Here is a 19,737-nt window from a genome sequence, read left to right on the forward strand (position 1 = left end):
CAGCATTTCAAATTAAATTAAATATTTTGGCTCATATGATTTAAAAAACGAGTTGTCTGGAGTAGGCAGCGTAAGTAAACTGTGATAGGACCAAAGAGTTAATCAATGTGATTTATCCATAAATAGACAAGTGTCTACCTCTCCATGGTTGCAGAATCTTCTTTATTTTTGCTAACTTTCTATTGAAATTGATTGTGATAAGTTCATTTACATTTATTGAGATATGAATACCAAGTATGTCTACTTCACCATCCGCCCAATTTATTGGTAAATTACAAGGTAGTGTAAACACGGTGTCTTTTAGCGATCCAATACGTAATATGGTACACTTTTCATAATAAATAGATAGGGAGACAATGGACAACCTTGTTGTACTCTCTTAAAAGTTGAGAAGTAACCATTATTTACTATTTTACACCTGGGGTTGCTGTACATAGCTTTAACCGATTGTATATGAGATTCACCAAAATTCAAATAATCCAGGCATTTATATATAAATTCTAGTCGTACTTTATCAAGTGCCTTTTCAAAATCTGCTATGAAGACCAGGCCTGGTATCGTTGATGTTTCAACTACTTAGCATGTTAGCTAACCCTTCCACTAACCTTAACTCTTTTAGCTAACCCTAACCCTAACTGTTCCCTTTGACCTAACTCCTAAACTTAACCGTAACCGTAACCCCAACTCCTAGCCTAGCTAACTAGTTAACGCTAGCCACCTAGCTATACTTCATAACATATCATATGTTTTGCAAATTCGTAACATATTTTGTAATATATCATATGAAATTTGTGATGGACATCCACAAATGAATACAACCATACAAAAATTGAGTGTCTGAGATTTACGTACAGAATAATACGAAATGCTCTGAGACCAGATTGCCTAGGCAGAAGTCACCCAATGACAAAATCCTTACTTGAGATCCACATACTCAAACTTATTTTGCATAGATAAATAAAGCATTTACACAAGTTGTTTAACTTCCATGCAAATCAGAGTTTCTGTGAGATCTCTATATAACGGATGTTGTTTCCTCTCGTCTCTTTCTCTTCTCCTAGGTGACTACAGACCTGAGACAGAAGTGTACAGACTCCCACACGGGGACGTCAGCCTCAGCCCCCCTGGCTGCTGGGATCATCGCATTGGCTCTGGAAGCCAAGTGAGTTATCTCTGTTACACTCTAATATCTCCGTTAACCTGCCATCTCTCACACGAGAACATCTCGTCATCTCTCTCTCTACAACATCTCTATTCAATTCGTCTCTCAATAGAATATAGTCTCTCAATATCATAAGACAACCGACTGGCAAAGAGTAGTGTGTGGTGGAAGGTGAGTCTGGCATGGCCAGCCAGTGATCAGTTCTGTAGACCAAACTCTTAAAAACAAAAGATGCTAAGTACAACCATATAGGATTCTTCGGTTAGTCCCCATAGGGAACCCTTTTTGGTGCTAGTTAGAATCCTTTGCAGATTGTAGAGTCTAGAGCCCAACCAATATGGGATTTCTTAGTCCGATAATGATACCGATTTTAGGGAGGCAAAAGTCACCAATTACTGATATATACTGTAGATAGTCAAATATATCTATGGCAGTGGATAAGAAAGCAGAAGTGTAGGTTTTTTAACAAAATATAAAAATTAACATTATTTAACAACATTTGATTTGTAGTTTACATGATAACCACCAAAAAGCAACTATATCCTCTATAAATACAAAACAATTGTTCAGTTTACCTTCTTAGGTTTGTGAAGATGTATCTATATATGGCTGTGGATAAGAATGCAGAAGTGTTTGTGCTGAAGTACCACAAGCACACTAATAAACAAGTGGCTGAATGAATTAAACTTTGTGTCAAATAAATCTGAAACTGCACTGTTCCCAAGTTCACAAACGTTGCTGTGAAATGCAGTAACATGCAGTTTGTCATGTCACCACTAGATGTTAGCATTTGTATTGAGTATATTCATTACAGTGCTTTACAACAGTCAAATGTCATGTAAAGAAACACTTTATGGCAACCTTGCAATGAGAGGGGTACTACTTACTTACTTGAACAATCAGATGAGGGAGTGTGATGGGGAGACGAGAGACATGCATTTATTTTATGTAGTGATCCATCAATGATTTGGTTATTTATTAGATATAATAAAACTAACCATTCTAAATGCAAAGTGGTAATCGGATGTCTTATTCAAACTCAGCTTGCGAGCTTATCATGATGTTTGCCCTTACTCATAGTTACTTGTCTTAACCCAAAATAGGTTTACTCCAATAGCTGCATTGTTTTTAAAATGGCATTGTAGATAAACAAATTGACACATCTTGAATTTTTATTTTATTTTCAAAATCCACAATTTAAACATACAGAGTTTCACAGAAATTTCCATTTGATTTTGGGATAATTTAAGATTAAAGCTTCAACCGTGTTACTTTATTTGTCACTTAGGCACTTTATTTAACTTAACATACCCTTGCAGTCCGCCAGTTTCCATCTCTGTACAAAGGCATGGTCTTCAAGCTATGGAAGATGGCAAAACATTGAATAATAATAATAATTATTATTATTAATTTGCAGTTTTCTAGACACCCAAAGCTCTTTAGAATGTAAGGGGAAACTCGCCACCCTTACCCCAATTAGGCCACATGGCCCATCCACTCGCCTCTACAGAGGACAAAAGTAACAGTTTTACATTTTTGTTTTCTACAAATATTTTGTTACACATTATTCATACAGTTTGCATGCTTTTTTTATGGTCATTTAACTTGTAATTCCAAGTTGGAAGCTCTGGCATCTTTCTAGAGCTCCAACTTTCTGACCTGAAGATCACTGACGTCATGATTTTACCTAGTTTTTTTCCCAAGTTTCTAGTTGTCTTGAAAGCACCAATACTCTTGCAATGCCATGGGATCTTTAGTGACCACAGAGTTGTGACCACAGAGTTGTGACCACAGAGTTGTGACCACAGAGTTGGAACATCCGTTTGAAGCCCCATCTTCTTCAAGTACTTAACACTTAAACATCATTAAAATGTAATGAATGTTGTAAAAGTGTTTGGTATAAATTATAGTGATTTGTCTTTGAACTTACTGGCTTGTTCTTGTTCATTTCAGCAGCATATTTTTCTTTGGCTTTTGATTTTCTGTCTTTCCCTGGTGGCATTCATTGCCTTTGTGCCCACAACTTGAAAGTGAACACAATTGAATGGGAGACTTTTACACTCCCAACTGAGTTTTTTTCCTGACAGAGGTTGTGTATCTATTGAAGGTCGTTCAGAAATGATTCAGACCCCTTGACTTTTTCTACATTTTGTTACGTTACAGCCTTATTCTAAAATGGATTAAATCGTTTTTTCCCTCATCAATCTACACACAATTCCCCATAATGACAAAGCAAAAACAGTTTTATTTATTTTTTGCTAATTGATTTAAAAAAACACTGAAATATCACATTTACATAAGTATTCAGACCCTTTACTCAGTACTTTGTTGAAGCACCTTTGGCAAAGATTATAGTCTCGAGTCTTCTTGGGTATGACGCTACAAGCTTGGCACACCTGTATTTGAGGAGTTTCTCCTATTCTTCTCTACAGATCCTCTCAAGCTTTGTCAAGTTGTATGGGGAGCGTCGCTGCACAGCTATTTTCATGTCTCTCCAGAGATGTTGGATAGGGTTTAAGTCCGGGTACTGGCTGGGCCACTCAAGGACATTTAGAGACTTGTCCCGAAGCCACTCCTGCGTTGTCTTTGCTGTGTGCTTAGGGTCTGAGGTCTGAGGTCCTGAGCGCTCTGGAATAGGTTTTGATCAAGGATCTCTCTGTACTTTGTTCTGTTACTCTTTCCCTCGGTCATGACTAGTCTCCCATTCCCTGCCGCTGAAAAACATCCCCACAGCATGATGCTGCCACCACCATGCATCACCATAGGGATGGTGCCAGGTTTCCTCCAGACTAGGGCTGTGGTGGTCACAAAATTTCATCAGCCGGGGATTGTCAAGCAAATAACTGTCGGTCTCACGGTAATTGACCATTCATTAACATAAACACATTTAGCATCTCCTGGCTTCCACACATTCCACACATTTTAAAAAGTATAATATAGCCTACACCTTCACAATAAATCCATTATTTATTTTAGACAGGTCTAAAGAAGCATGATATAAAGAAAATGTAGTCTATTTCAGAAGAAAAGATTAGCATACTCTGAGTTGTCCTTATGTTATGTGATGTGGCGGTGCCAAATGGCTGTGGGCTACACTAGTTAATTTAGCAGACAGGATTTGTTTATAATTCTGTTTCATTATTTTATATTATTTTATAGTATGAAGAATACAATTGAGAAAAGCTGTCTGCTTTTGCCCTGAATGTGCTGCGCAATCCGAAGCGTCTCTCACTCGCATGGCTCTCCATCACATGATCGGGACTTTCTCACAGGATACAAGTTAAGACAGACACATCGGCAACGCAACTGCGAGCGTCCTTATCCAATTCCGAGGTGCATATTGAAGATATTGGATGAACTGTCCACATGTACTTTTCGGCAGCCAACAAGATGAGTAGGCCTAACAAATAGCAAAAGCACTAGCCTATGTCAATCTACTATCCCCCATAGTACAAAAGTCAACCTATTATATTCTGTGCGAGAAATAAATATTCCAAACCGTCTGTGACAGTCGTGGGATGCGATAGATTGTAAATTAATACAACCAAAAAGTTGTAAACGCAACAGATCAGAACGTTTTGCTTAAAAGGTTGATAAACTATTAGGCTATTTTTTCCACATTATAAGCGCAGCAATGCACAGATGGTAGTAGGCTAAAAGCGCGAATGTTCCATTAGCGAAAAACACCATTATCAAAAGTGACCGCAAATGCAATTATGCATGTAATGCTTTTATTATAAAGGTGCATTTTTATGATGAAAATGAGTTTGCAGTCACGAAGCACATTTTTTGTCCATTAAAATAACATCAAATTGATCATAAATGCAGTGTATACATTGTTAATGTTGTTCTGGCTCAAAATGGCCAGAAACAAAGAACTTGCTTCTGAAACTTGTCTGTCTATTCTTGTTCTGAGAAATGAAGGCTATTACATGTTAGAAATTGCCAAGAAACTGAAGCTCTCATACAACGCTGTGTACTACTCCCTTCACAGAATAGCGCAAACTGTCTCTAACCAGAATAGAAAGAGGAGTGGGAGGCCCCGGTGCACAACTGAGCAAGAGGACAAGTACATTAGAGTGTCTAGTTTGAGAAATAGATGCCTCACAAGTCCTCAACTGTCAGCTTCATTAAATAGTACCCACAAAACACCAGTCTCAAAGTCAACAGTGCGGAGGCGACTCCGGGATGCTGGCCTTCTAGGCAGTTCCTTTATCCAGTGTCTCTGTTCTTTTTCCCATCTTCATCTTTTCTTTCTTTTGGTCAGTCTGAGATATGGCTTTTTCTTTGCAACTCAGCCTATAAGGCCATCATCCCGGAGTCGCCTCTTCACTGTTGCGCAACATTGAAGTGTTTAATTAGATTGTCAAAAACATTCGCATTGATGTCAGAGTGATTAGAGGGCCAATAGAGTGCTGAGTACCAGGCAGTTAGCAACTTTGGTAGGCTACTAATGACCAGCAGCATCAGAGCTTGGAAGCCTAATTACCGTGACTAAATGGTCATGTGGAATTTGACTGCCTTCATGACTCGTGACCGCGGGTGTGGCGGTAATATGGTCACCACAACAGCCCTACCCAGACGTGCTTGGCATTCAGGCCAAATCGTTTCATAAGACCAGAAAATCTTGTTTCTAATGGTCTGAGAGTCCTTTAGGTGCCTTTTGGCAAACTCCAATTGAGCTGTCATGTGCCTTTTACTGAGGATTGGCTTCCATCTGGCCACTCTACCATAAAGGCCTGATTGGTGAAGTGCTGCAGAGATAGTTGTCCTTCTGCAAGGTTTTCCCATCTCCACAGAGGAACTCTGGAGCTCTGTCAGAGAGACCATTGGGTTCTTGGTCACCTCCCTGACCAAGACCCTTCAACGTTGATTGCTCAGTTTGGCCGGGCTGCCAGCTCTAGGTAGAGTCTTGGTGGTTCCAAACTTCTTCCATTTAAGAATAATGGAGGCCACTGTGTTCTTGGGGACCTTCAATGCCGCAGAAATGTTTTGGTACCCTTCCCCAGATCTGTGCCTCGACACAATCCTGTCTCGGAGCTCTAAGAACAATTCCTTCGACCCCATGGCTTGGTTTTTGCTCTGACATGCACTGTCAACTGTGGGACCTTATATAGACAGGTGTGTGCCTTTCCAAATCATGTCCAATCAATTGAATTTACCACAGGTGGACTCCAATCAAGTTTTAGAAACATCTGAAGGATGATCAATGGAAACAGGATGCACCTGAGCTCAATTTTGAGTCTCATAGCAAAGGGTCTGAATACTTATGGAAATAAGGTAATTTCTTATTTTTTTATGTATACATTATGTATACATGTATAAAAAAAACGTTTTTCCTTTTACATTATTGGGTATTGTGTGTAGATTGATGAGGAAAACATTTATTTAATCAATTTTAGAATAGAGTTATAAGGTAACACAATGTGGCAAAGGTCAAGGGGTCTGAATACTTTCCATGTGCACTCTGTCTGTCAAGTCCCTCAGTCGAGCAGTGAATTTCAATCACAGATTCAACCACAAAGACCAGGAAGGTTTTGCAATGCCTCACTAAGAAGGGCACCTATTGGTAGATGGGTCAAAATAAAAAAGCAGGCATTGAATATCCCTTTGACCATGGTGAAGTTATTCATTACGCTTTGGATTGTGGATGCAGTAACTACATGCGTCCTTCCTGTCAATGTTCTAGGTGAATGGAATAAGGTGGAGTCAGGCGCAGGATACAGGTATGAGTAAAGCCACGATATTTACTCAAATTCAACAAATATCCAACAAGGATAAACATAAACAATCCAGATCACGTACACGGAACCACTTGACAAAAACAATCACGCACAAAACAACAGGGGAAGCCAGAGGGTTAAATAAGGAACACTGACATTGGAATGGAAACCAGGTGAGTATAATGAAGACAAAACAAAACGAAAATGAAACATGGATCGGTGGTGACAAGAAACGCCGCCCAAACAAGGAGAGGGACCAACTTCGGCGGAAGTCGTGACACTTCCTAACTCAGTCGCCGGAGAGGAAGGAAACCGCTCAGGGATTTCACCATGAGGCCAATGGTGACTTTAAAACAGTGAATGAAGTTTAATGGCTGTGGTAGGAGACAATTGAGGATGGATCAACAACATTGTAGTTACTCCACAATACTAGCCTAATTGACAGAGTGAAAGAAGGAGGCTTGTATAGAATAAAAAATATTCCAAAACATCCATCCTGTTTGCAACAAGGCATTAAAGTAATAATGCAAAAAATATGGCAAAGCAATTCACACAATTCACAAGTGCTGTGTTTGGGGCAAATCCAATACAACACATTATTGAGTAACAATCTACTTATTTTCAAGCATAGTGGTTATGGGTATGCTTGAATAATAAAAATTCAAGTAATCATTACTCATTACATTATTAATAAAGTAATCATTACGTTTTTCAGGATAACAAAAAAAAAAGAATGGAGCTAAGCACAGGCTAAATCATAGAGAAAAACCTGGTTCAGTCTGCTTTCCACCAGACTCTGGAAGAGGAATTAACTTTCAGCAGGACAATAACCTAAAACACAAGTCTAAATCTACACTGGAGTTTAAGTGAACTAGTTAACATTTGATGAGGAGACGTATTTGATCAGTCTATGTTTATAATATTGGCGCTTTATTTGTGGAATAAAGACCGAAACAAATATTTCTATGAAAGGCTAATATCCATAGCCACGGGAAGAAGTTTGGGCGTGGGGGCCAATACACTACTTTTGTTTTAACTAAATTCATTTAAGTGTTTACCAACAATTGTCCATTCAGTCTGATAATTATCTGTACAAAACAGTTTATCAGATAATACTTGTGGAATATAAACACTTGCTTGATATGTTTTCCAGTTTCTTGAAATACTTTGTAAATGCCACTTATTTCTTTGTTAAAACTGAGATGGTCTATTCATTCCTTTTCCATTTTAGTAGCACTCTTATCCAGAGCCACTTACAGTAGTGAGTGCATACATGTTCATAATGGTCACCCAAGGGAATTGAACCCACAACCCTAGCATTGCAAACACAATGCTCTACCAACTGAACCACATCATCACAAACCACTTGATATCTCAATGTACTCAATTACTGTATTGCGCATTGCTTTTCTACTTGGTGATGAAAAGTCTACAGGTACAAACCTAGATGACCAGCCTATGTACAATGCGGTAATGTACATTTACAATAAGTGGTTTGTAAGTGATTGTTTTCCATGTTATTTAATCAAGAAAAATATTTCACCCTCCCAGAGTGCAAAGAACCTTGGCGTGAGCCTGCAAACATCAAAGTAAGTGACTTGCTAATGCAGGTTCTTGCTATACATGCTATGCTAGGTTCTTGCTATACAACAGTAGAGTACAACCTTACCGCACACAGGAAGAGGCGCAAGTCCTAACCCAGGAACTTGTCCTCTCCTGTTTAGATTACTGCAACTAGCTGTTCGCTGGGCTCCCCGCTTGTGCCATCAAACCCCTGCAACTTATCCAGAACGCTGCAGCCTGCCTGGTTTTCAACTTTCCCAAGTTCTCTCATGTCACCCTGCTCCTCCGCACACTCTACTGGCTTCCAGTCGAAGCTCGAATCCACCACAAGACCATGGTACTTGCCTACGGAGCAGCAAGAGGACTTGCCCCTCCCTACCTTCAGGCTATGCTCAAACCCTACACCCCAACCCGAGCAGTCTACCACCTCAGGTTTCTTGGCCCTCCCACCACTACAGGAGGGCAGCTCCCGCTCAGCCTAGTCCAAGAACTTCTTTGTCCTGGCACCCCAATGGTGGAACCAGCTTCCTGCTGAATCTAGAACAGCAGAGTTCCTGCCCATCTTATGAAAACATTTGAAACCCTACCTCTTCAAACAGTGTCTTAAATAATCCTATACTTTCCATGTAGTTTCTATGCCTGTGATATGTGTTTGTCCCACTTAGCTATCTTAAGATTAATGCCCTAACTGCAAGTCGCTTTGGATAAGAGTGTCTGCTAAATGACTAAAATATAAAAATGTAAATGGATGTTTTGTGTCTTTGCCCATAACTTTGCACCTTTTGATGTAAATGTTACCGACCACCTGGATTCGGTCCTATGTAGCAAGATTTTAAATTGTGTTTTTTACATTGGATAAAAGTAGAGACTCAGAGCTAGAAAACGGTATGTCATACACTACAGCCGAGGAACAATGGGAAAGTAATTCTGCTTTGAAAGCTAATAAACTTGTAACCCTACTTTTGAGAAAATGGCCCTTGAATTTTTGGTACACCTACTGGAGAGCTCTTCTTTGTCTGCACCCATTCAGCATTCACACCCTCTTAAGCCTTAGCCCCACCCATTTCTTTAAGGATTCACATGTGAGGCCATGTGCTAAACAACCAAAGATTTCAAGACTAAAGGCTGGTTTATACTACGTATATCGACATGTCTGTAGACAGTTGTCGAAGTGACATCATGGACATTCTATTGTCGTCTGACATCAAACTTGTTGTTGTCGTTATGAAAAATGATAAACACAAAAACGACAGGGTGCGTGACATCAGCAGCCTGGTGGTTCGTTTAAAAACGAATGTAGGATATGTCAATCTAGCAAACCAGGCAACTTAAAGCAACCTTCTAAACAATGTTTAGGTCCATTTCTAGCTTGTTAGCTAGCTAGCTAATGTTAAGTTAGCTGGTTAGCCAGTTCAAATAATAACCATATCATAGCTGACATCATCTTAACTTTATTCATTATTTATTATTACGGGAAAATATACTCACAACAAGATCATTATTTACAATTTAATGGCAAGCTAATTATAGAAAATAGCTTACGGTTGGTTGTGAGTGTGACAAAATAAAAGCAGGGCCTTTTACCTGAGAATTTTAGAACTTGGGCACTGTCTCGTTGGCCTAACGTTATATCCTAATTTGACTTTAGTGCAGGTCATGTTATTATTCACATTACCATCTCTGGTAAACACACACTATATCAAATAAAATCAATGTTTATTTGTCACATGTACAGGATACCGAAGGTGTAAACGGTACAGATAACGGTTACTTGCATAGTGGAGTCTTTTATTTAGATGTGTAGCTAGCTAAACAGTGAACCATAATCCCAACTCATAATGTTACTACCATGCATGAATCTGCAGATAACTGAAGTTCACCAACTAGGTTCAATGTTAGCTAGCTAGCTAACATTAGGCTATAACTAGCAATGCAAATTGCTTTTTGAGATACAAAATAATATTACTACACAGATCATACACGTAACATTAGCTGGCGAGCCAGCCAACTAATGTTAGCTAGCTAGCTAACAGTACGCTTTAACTTGCAATGAAAATGACTTTCTGACAAAATTCGAACATGTAGTATCTGAAAATGTGGCTAGCTAGACTCTCTTACCCATATACATCGCTTCTCCCTCTCTGTCACGGATGTCATGGTTGCCCTTAGTTTGAAGATGTAATCCGGAGACAGGTGTTTTATACAACAGCCTTCTGTGTGTTCTCTTTTCGACTCCCTCCGCAAATTTACAAACTCCAGAATTTTCTCCATCTCCTTAGCTATCATACTGTTTCCACCGGGCATTCCACTGATTTCAAAACTCATTCAACTTCTTCATTGCAGAAGCATGCTACATGGCAGACCAATCCAAACTCATCTCTCGGCATGTCCAGCCCATCCTGTTTCTTACAATTCCAACTATCCTGCAAGATACTGTTCTTAACCTTTTCACACGTACCAACAAACGGGTGTGATCATTCTACAGTGGTCCTTGCAGCGTATGCTCAAACCGGTTTGATTAATGTCCAGTTTCAATTGACGAAACAGTCAGCATTTGAGCTAGCCACACAGTTTTTTCACAGAAACATTTTGCACTAACACAGTCCTTACAAAGTTATGTCCTGAATGTGACAAGTTTATTTTTGGATGCAATGTTCAGACATTCACAGAAGTAGCAACAGCATACACAATCATCCAAACCGGAAAATGTAAGATAGATTAGTCCTGGCGCTAACTGAGGAAATATTGACGTAACACAAGCGGTCATATTTACATAACTCTCGGCAGACAGAAATCACAATATGAATGAGCTAATAGCAATTACTATTTATAATTCATCACATCACAAGTGAGCTCAACATTGATCAAAATAATTGAGCAAAAACATTTTCTAGAAGTCGAAAGTAATGCAATGATGGGTAGTTTGGGTAGTCGAAGAAGCCGGTGTTTGGAGGATATATTGGCACGGCTGTTGTTAGGCAAACCGTGCCAATATATTCTCTAAACACCGGCTTCGAGGGCATTATCACTTTTATACAACGGGTTACCAACATATTCAAATTATTTTCAGAAAAAACGTTATTTTGATTAATTTATTCATACTATTTCATCCTTCCACAAGATATAGCCCCGTCACAAATCTAGGTTTGCTACCGAAGCCGGCTGGACATTTGTTCTGTCGGTTTCGGTTGCTAAAAACGAGACCCAATCGTTCAGTCTTTTTGTTATGTATCTATGGACGCGACCCAGTCGCTCATTCTAAGTGTTCCATTGCCATACTGGCTGGCAACGTTCTTATCCCTTGCTTGCTATCTAGCCAACTATGGCTAACTTACAGACAGAATAACAGCAAAGTAGCTGCATTTGCATTTGTTTAAGCTGTTTTCTAGTAACATTTATTTGGATGCATCCATAACAATGAGCTAATGAGGCGCAATTTCGCCTGGCATAGAAAATGTGCTCACTCGTCCGAACACTGTTGTTCAGAGGCGCTAGCCAAAAACACAGCTAACACAATCACTTCAAACTGAAGCTGGAAAGACTGCAAACTAGCTGCACTTCATTTCGTTTGACCTTTTTTCAATTAACATTTCTGCCTGTCTGTACATCTCGTCCCGACACATTCGTTACTATGGGACAGATGGAGATCGAAATGGAATATTGAAACAATGTTGCAAATGTCAGGCGAGACAGACAGCAAGGTTTATACAAATCTCCGCTGTTGAAAACTAAATGTTAGTCTAAATGAAATGTGAGATAATGTCTAGATGCTTTTTATAGTGGAGATCTAGTTTATAAATTGCTTGGCTGGGCTGATGAGACAGTGGATTGCGTAGTCAGATGGAACAGAGTAAATTTTAACGTCATAGATTTAGCTGGTGGTAACTTGTGCAATATACACGGGCTGGAATACAGTTCTAACCAATCAGCATTCAGGATTAGACCCACCGGTTCTTGGTAAAAAACTATCCCTCCGCAAAGAACCCTTTTGGAACCTTTTGAGATACAGCCACTGTCAAACACACTCCACCACCACCCCTCCACCCACACACACATACACACATACACAGTGCTTGACTTGGGCAGGAGCACACCAGAGCTGAGTACCGACACCTAAATGCTCTACTGCTTGAGCTTCTGTTCCTCTTATAGAATATTACCTCACAAGTATTGTGGAGCTCCTGCACCTAAATATAAACAGTACCAGTCAAAACGGGTACTGGCACCTATTTCAGTCCAACTCAAGCATTGCACATACACACATACAGTACAAACATATGCTGCATACTGGTAGTCATTGCCAATCCTCCATCCACTGCAGCAACAGTGAAGGGCATTGTGAAGGCATGGAGGAAGTTTGCTTCAATATACAGACAATGACAGTCCAAACCCAATAATTATCCAAAGTGTAGATCACCTCAGCATTTCCCCAGAGAGAGCAAAGCAGGGCAGCTTGTATTTCCTCAGGAGATGGAATTCATGTAGATGGAATCATTTAATAGGGAGGGCACTGTTTTTCCAGCGAGGTGGCATTGATTGGATGGAGTTTCATGTCTATTAATAACACATGAGAGTGTGAGACGTGAATGCTGATGGAGTGTGTGGATGTGGAAGGTTGTTGAGGTGAGAGTCTGCTGCTGCCTCTACTGCTGTCACGCTGCGGAGTGGTTCTATTGCTTCTATTTTTGTCTTGGCCCGGCGCACGGCGGCGAGCAGCGAGGTGAGCAGTAAACCCATGTGATTCATGGTTTGATTATCTTCGCCCGCAGTCCTCATTTTCTCTGCTCACTACAAAGGCATATGCTCCATTAACGTCTAGTCCACTCTGCTCTACCTACCTACCTCCGCTAAATCAGCTGGAGAGATTTAATATGACCCTTGTACTTAGTGCAATGTGACCTGTCCCAAGAACAAAATCATTAGGAGCTACATGAAGGCTGCTTTACTGGTGCTCCATTGTGGGTAGCGCCAAGTTCACACAGCTGGCCTGACCACGTGATCTGCCCCGAAATTACGAAGACAGTTGAGAACAGACGCTCAAAAGAGCGGTACCACTGAGGGAAATATTTCAGCTCAGCTTGCTGTACAGTACCCTGTTATCCTACTATGAGGTTTTACTGTGTTTTCTCACCATTAAACACCAGTGTTTATGGATACCTTTATAGCGGTGCTGTTACTGGACACTGCTATTAAAACATTATGGACCACTTCCATTTCACAGCTGTGGGACCGACATGTCCCTGATATATCCCTCAGGCCTCTAGTGGTGATTTTATGCATCTTTTTTTGTATTGTATGTCTTTATCTTTCTTATCTGCCTGTAGTATGAACCTGATATGGAGGGATATCTCACTCACTAGAATATCTCTGTTAAGCTCTCCTCTCTTTGATTAGAATATCTCTAACATAAGAATACATATATCTTCGTCTCTCTCTGTATAGTATGAACCTGACGTGGAGGGACATGCAGCACCTGGTGGTGAGAACCTCTCACCCCGCCCACCTCAGCACGGACGACTGGAGTACCAATGGAGTGGGCCGCAGAGGTAACAGGAAAGCTCTCATTGGACATGCCTTGGATAATTGAACAACATGATAAATGGACTCACTTGACTCTTCATAACTTCTCTCATGCTTTTTCTGTTTCTCAGTGAGTCATTCGTATGGGTATGGTCTGCTGGATGCGGGGGCCATGGTGGCTCTGGCTCAGAACTGGACAAGTGTGGGCCCACAGCACCAGTGTGTTCTCACCATGCTCTCAGAGCCTAGGGACATAAGCAGCCGGCTGCTGTTCAGTAAGACATTGGACGCCTGCTGGGGAAAACCAGAGTATGTCAGCTCTCTGGAGCACGTCCAGGCCCGCCTCACTCTCTCCTACAACCACAGAGGAAACCTGGCTATACACCTCATCAGCCCCCTAGGGACACGCTCTACCCTGCTGGCACCCAGGTACTCTCACACACACACATCTACTGTAGAAATACAAAGGAAACGTCATCAACCTCATACAGTATCAGTCCGCTAGATACACAATCCCCCAGGTAAACAGACGTTCACAGAAAAACACATGCAGTGCTTGTTGTTTGTCATCTCTGTTCGCTTGAAGTGCTGTGTATTTTTGACAGCCGGTCTGGGAGGTATTGTTCTTGAAGAGCCCTGCACTGTTCAGGGCGGTTGCGGCTGTGAACCCTAACTACTCTCTGTTTCTCTCTCTCTGTTTTTGTCTCTCTGTCTCTATGTTTCTCTCTCTTTCTCTCTCCCCCTCTATCTTTGTCTCCCCCCTCTCCCTCTCCCTCCCACTCTCTCTCTTTCTCCTGTCTCTCTTTCTATCCCCTCCTCTTTCTATCCCCCTTTCACTCTCCCCCTCGCACTCTCTCCCGATGTCTCTCTCTCTCTCTCTCTCTCTCTCTCTCTCTCTCTCTCTCTCTCTCTCTACCCCTCCTTCTCTCTCTCTCTCTACCCCTCCTTCTCTCTCCCCCTCGCTCTCCCTCCCTATGTCTCTTTCTATCTCCCCCTCTCTCTCTCTTGCCCTCTTTTTAGGCCTAAAGACTACTCATCAGAGGGATTTAATGACTGGGCCTTCATGACCACCCACTCGTGGGATGAGGACCCTCGAGGGGAGTGGACCCTGGAGATAGAGAACGTCTCAGAACAAGGACACGACTATGGTAACAGGACATCTGTGTACCTTCATACCCCTCCTCATATACACCAGAGGCTCCGTACTCCTCTATTCTTTCTCCTTTCCCTCCTCCTCACTCCAGAAGGTCTCCTCTGATGTTGTTTGTTGCAGTCTCAGTGTAGCAGGGGAAATAAGATGAGTGATTCTCTCTACTCCCTCCACCTCCCCTTCATCCTTATTCCTGTCCACACTATATCACTTCACTCACCTTTTCTCTCTCTCTCTCTCTCTCAATTCAAAGGGGCTTTATTGGCATATGTTTACATTGTGTAAGTGAAATAGATAAGAAACAAAAGTGAAATAGAGTGAAATAGAAAAAAGTGAAATAGAAAATTAACAGTAAACATTACACTCACAAAAGTTCCAAAGGAATAGAGACATTTCAAATGTCATATTATGGCTATATACAGTGTTGTAAAAATAGTTAAAGTACAAATAGGAAAATAAATCAACATAAATATGGGTTGTATTTACAATGGTGTTTGTTCTTCACTGGTTGCCTTTTTCTTGTTGCAACAAGAAGTATTTCACCTAATAGATATTGGATGCTCACTGTATATGTTCAAAGCTTTCTTTAATTTTGGGTATGTCACAGTGGTCAGGTAAGCTTATACTGTGTACTCTCTGTTTAGGGCCAAATAGCATTCTAGTTTGCTCAGTTATTTGGTTTATTCTTTCTAATGTGTCAAGTAATTATATTTTTGTTTTCTCATGATTTGGTTGGGTCTAATTGTGTTTGCTATCCTGGGACTCTGTGGCGTCTGTTTGTGTTTGTGAACAGAGCCCCAGGACCAGCTTGCGTATGGGAACTCTTCTCCAGGTTCATCTCTCTGTAGGTGATGGCTTTGTTATGTAAGGTTTGGGAATCGCTTCCTTTTAGGTGTTTCAGATTTCAACAGCTCTTTTCTGAATTTTGATAATTAGTGGGTATCGGCCTAATTCTGCTCTGCATGCATTATTTGGTGTTTTACGTTGTACAGGGAGGATATTTTTGCAGAATTCTGTATGCAGAGTCTCAATTTGGTGTTTGTCCCATTTTGTGAATTCTTTGTTGGTGAGCGGACCCTAGACCTCATAACCATAAAGTGTTAATCAAATCAAATCAAATTGTATTGGTCACACACATATTTAGCAGGTGTTATTGTTGGAGTGGCGGAATGCTTGTGTTCCTAGCTCCAACAGTGCAGTAGTATCTAACAATTCAATGGGTTCTAAAACTGATTCAAGTATTTTTAGCCAGATCCGAATTGGTATGTCGAATTTGATGTTCCTTTTGATGGCGTAGAAGACCCTTCTTGCCTCGTCTCTCAGATAGTTCAGAGCTTTGTGGAAATTACCTGTGGCGCTGATGTTTAGGCATGAGGTATGTATTTTTTTTGTGTGCTCTAGTGCAACGGTGTCTAGATGAAATTTGTATTTGCGATCCTGGCAACTGGACCTTTTTTGGAACATCATTATTTTTTGTCTTACTGAGATTTACAGTGCATTCAGAAAGTATTCAGACCCCTTAACTTTTCCCACATTTTGTTACGTTACAGCCTTATCAATCTACACACAATACCCCATAATGACAAAGCAAAAGCTGTTTTTTGTAAATGTATAAATAAAATAAAAACTGAAATATTACATTTACATAAGTATTCAGACCCTTTACTCAGTACTTTGTTGAAGCACCTTTGGCAGTGAATACAGCCTCGAGTCTTCTTCGGAATGATGCTACAAGCTTGGCACACCTGTATTTCCGGAGTTTCTCCCATTCTTCTCTGCAGATCCTCTCAAGCTCTGTCAGGTTGGACGTGGAGCGTCGCTGCACAGCTATTTTCAGGTCTCTCCAGAGATGCTGGATCGGGTTCAATTCCGGGCTCTGGCTGGACAACTCAAGGACATTCAGGGACTTGTACCGAGGCCACTCCTGTGTTGTCTTGGCTTTGTGCTTAGGGTCATTGTCTTGTTGGAAGGTGAACCTTCACCTCAGTCTGAGGTCCTGAGCGCTCTGGAGCAGGTTTTCATCAAGGATCTCTCTGTACTTTGCTCCGTTAAACTTTCCCTCAATCCTGACTAGTCTCCCAGTCCCTGCCACTGTAAAACATCCCCACAGCATGAGGCTGCCACCACCATGCTTCACTGTAGAGATGGTGCCAGGTTTCCTCCAGACGTGACACTTGGCAATCAGGCCAAAGATTTCAATCTTGGTGTCATCAGACTAGAGAATCTTGTTTCTCATGGTCTGAGAGTCCTTTAGGTGCCTTTTGGCAAACTCCAAACAGGCTGTCGCTCTACCATAATTGTATTTTTAATTAAATTGTATTTAACCTTTATTTAAATAGGCAAGTCAGTTAAGAACAAATTCTTATTTTACAATGACGGCCTACCCCGGGCCAAACTCTCCCCTAACCCGGACTATGCTGGGTCAATTGTGCGCCGCCCTATGGGACTCCTAATACAGCCCAGGATCGAACCAGGGTCTGTAGTGACGCCTGTAGCACTGAGATGCAGTGCCTTAGACTGCTGCACCACTCGGGAGCCCAAATAAAGGCCTGATTGGTGGACTGCTGCATAGATGGTTGTCCTTCTGGAAGTTTCTCCCATCTCCACAGAGGAACTGGAGCTCTGTCAGAGTGGCCATTGGGTTCTTGGTCACCTCCCTGACCAAGGACCTTCTCCCCCGATTACACAGGTGGTTCCAAACTTCTTCCATTTAACAATGATGGAGGCCACTGTGTTCTTGGGGACCTTCAATGCTGCACACATTGTTTTGTACCCTTACCCAGGTCTGTGCCTCGACACAATCCTGCCTCAGAGCTCTACGGACAATTCCTTCCACCTCATTTAATTTTTATTTGTTTTATTTAACTAGGCAAGTCAGTTAAGAGAAAATTCTTATTTACAATGATGGCCTACCCCGGCCGAACCCTAACCCAGACGACGCTGGGACAATTGTGCACTGCCCTATAGGACTCCCAACCACGGCCGGTTGTAATACAGCCTGGAATCGAACCAGGGTCTGTAGTGACGCCACTAGCACTGAGATGCAGTGCCTTAGACAAATCTGCCACTCGCGAGCCTCCTCATGGCTTGGTTTTTGCTCTGACATGCACTGTCAACTGTGGGACCTTATATAGACTGGTGTGTGCCTTTCCAAATCATGTCCAATCAATTTAATTTACCACAGGTGGACTCCAATCAAGTTGTAGAAACATCTCAAGAATAATCAATGGAAACAGGATGCACCTGAGCTCAATTTCGAGTCTCATAGCAAATGGTCTGAATACTTATGTAAGTAAGGCATTTCTCATTTGATTTTGTCATTATGGGGTAGTGTGTGTAGATTGAGGATTTGTTTTATTTGATCCATTTTAGAATGAGGCTGTAACGTAGCAAAATGTGGAAAAATGGAACGGGTCTGAATACTTTCCGAATGCACTGTATATGTTGAAGAGGGTGGAGGTGCATCCCTGTCTCACCCCACAGCCCTTGGGAAAGAAATGTGTGTGTTTTTTTGCCAATCTTAACTGCACACTTGTTGTTTGTGTGCATAGATTTTATAATGTTGTATGTTTCCCCCCAACACCGCTTTCCATCAATTTGTATAGCAGACCCTCATGCCAAATTGAGTCTAAAACGGTTTTGAAATCAACAAAGCATGAGAAGACTGCCTTTTTTCTGGTTTGTTTGTTTTCAATTAGGGTGTGCAGTTACCTCTCTCTCTCTCTCTCTCTCTCTCTCTCTCTCTCTCTCTTTCTTTCTCTCTCTCTCTCTTTCTCTCTCTCTCTCTCTCTCTCTCTCTCTCTCTCTCTCTCTCTCTCTCTCTCTCTCTCTCTCTCTCTCTCAGATGTTCTTAGTCAGCCTTCCTTCTCTCCCTTTGTTTGTCAGTCAGCTCACCTACCTCTTCCCTCTCCTCATCATTATATTACTATCTCCCTGACACTCACCCAGTCTACCTCTGTCCTCTTGGTGGTATTGAATTGTTCATTCTCTCTGTTCTTCTTTCTCCTCTCTCTTGAGTTTGAAATGTGTTCACTCTCTCTCTCTTCCTCTCCTCTCTCATCCCTCCTTTCTCTCCTCCCCCTCTCTCAGGTGTGTTGAGTCAGTTTACTCTGATCCTGTACGGTACGGGCTCCAGCTCCATTAACCCCTTGTCTCCTGACTTCCCCCGGCCGTCCAACAACAGCTGCAAGACTTTCGACGCCCAGCAGATCTGCATAGGTGAGACACACTGAGACAGCTTGCTAGCACGAAGATTCCTACTCTCTTTACACATTGAGACAACGCCCTCCATAGGTAACTGCTGGTACTGAGGATGGGACATGTTGAGTTCCTTGCTCATTGCTATGGACAGTATTCACTTACTTGACCTACTTATGAAGTTATCTAGCCTAGCTCAGGTCATAATATATTCAGAGTGTCTAGTTTGAGGGCTGCGCAAAACCATGAATACACATTTAATGCCAAACCAAACCCATTTCAAAGTTAAATGTCTCGCTTATCGTGATGTTGTGATTCTTGTACGCCAGCTATGAATATGCATCACCCTAAATATGTGAGAAAACAACATATGTGGTGTCACTAGAAAAGCAGAGAGGGTATGTAGTAGTGGCTGGCAGGCA

The 19,737-nt window shown here is 41.4% G+C and overlaps 1 protein-coding gene across 2 annotated transcripts in view; it reads left to right on the plus strand.

The window, feature by feature from the left end:
• Nucleotides 1–19,737, plus strand: part of LOC139373513 (furin (paired basic amino acid cleaving enzyme) b) — a 191,034-nt gene that overhangs the window by 169,641 nt on the left and 1,656 nt on the right. For both annotated transcript variants that reach the window (XM_071114111.1, XM_071114120.1), the window contains exons 10-14: nt 1,062–1,162; nt 13,891–13,994; nt 14,100–14,397; nt 14,989–15,116; nt 19,208–19,336. In XM_071114111.1, coding sequence (XP_070970212.1) covers nt 1,062–1,162; nt 13,891–13,994; nt 14,100–14,397; nt 14,989–15,116; nt 19,208–19,336 — 760 coding nt within the window. The remainder of the gene's footprint in view (nt 1–1,061; nt 1,163–13,890; nt 13,995–14,099; nt 14,398–14,988; nt 15,117–19,207; nt 19,337–19,737) is intronic.

The sequence above is a fragment of the Oncorhynchus clarkii genome, chromosome 2 (assembly GCF_045791955.1).
Source record: "Oncorhynchus clarkii lewisi isolate Uvic-CL-2024 chromosome 2, UVic_Ocla_1.0, whole genome shotgun sequence".
NCBI classification, from domain to species: Eukaryota; Metazoa; Chordata; class Actinopteri; order Salmoniformes; family Salmonidae; genus Oncorhynchus; species Oncorhynchus clarkii.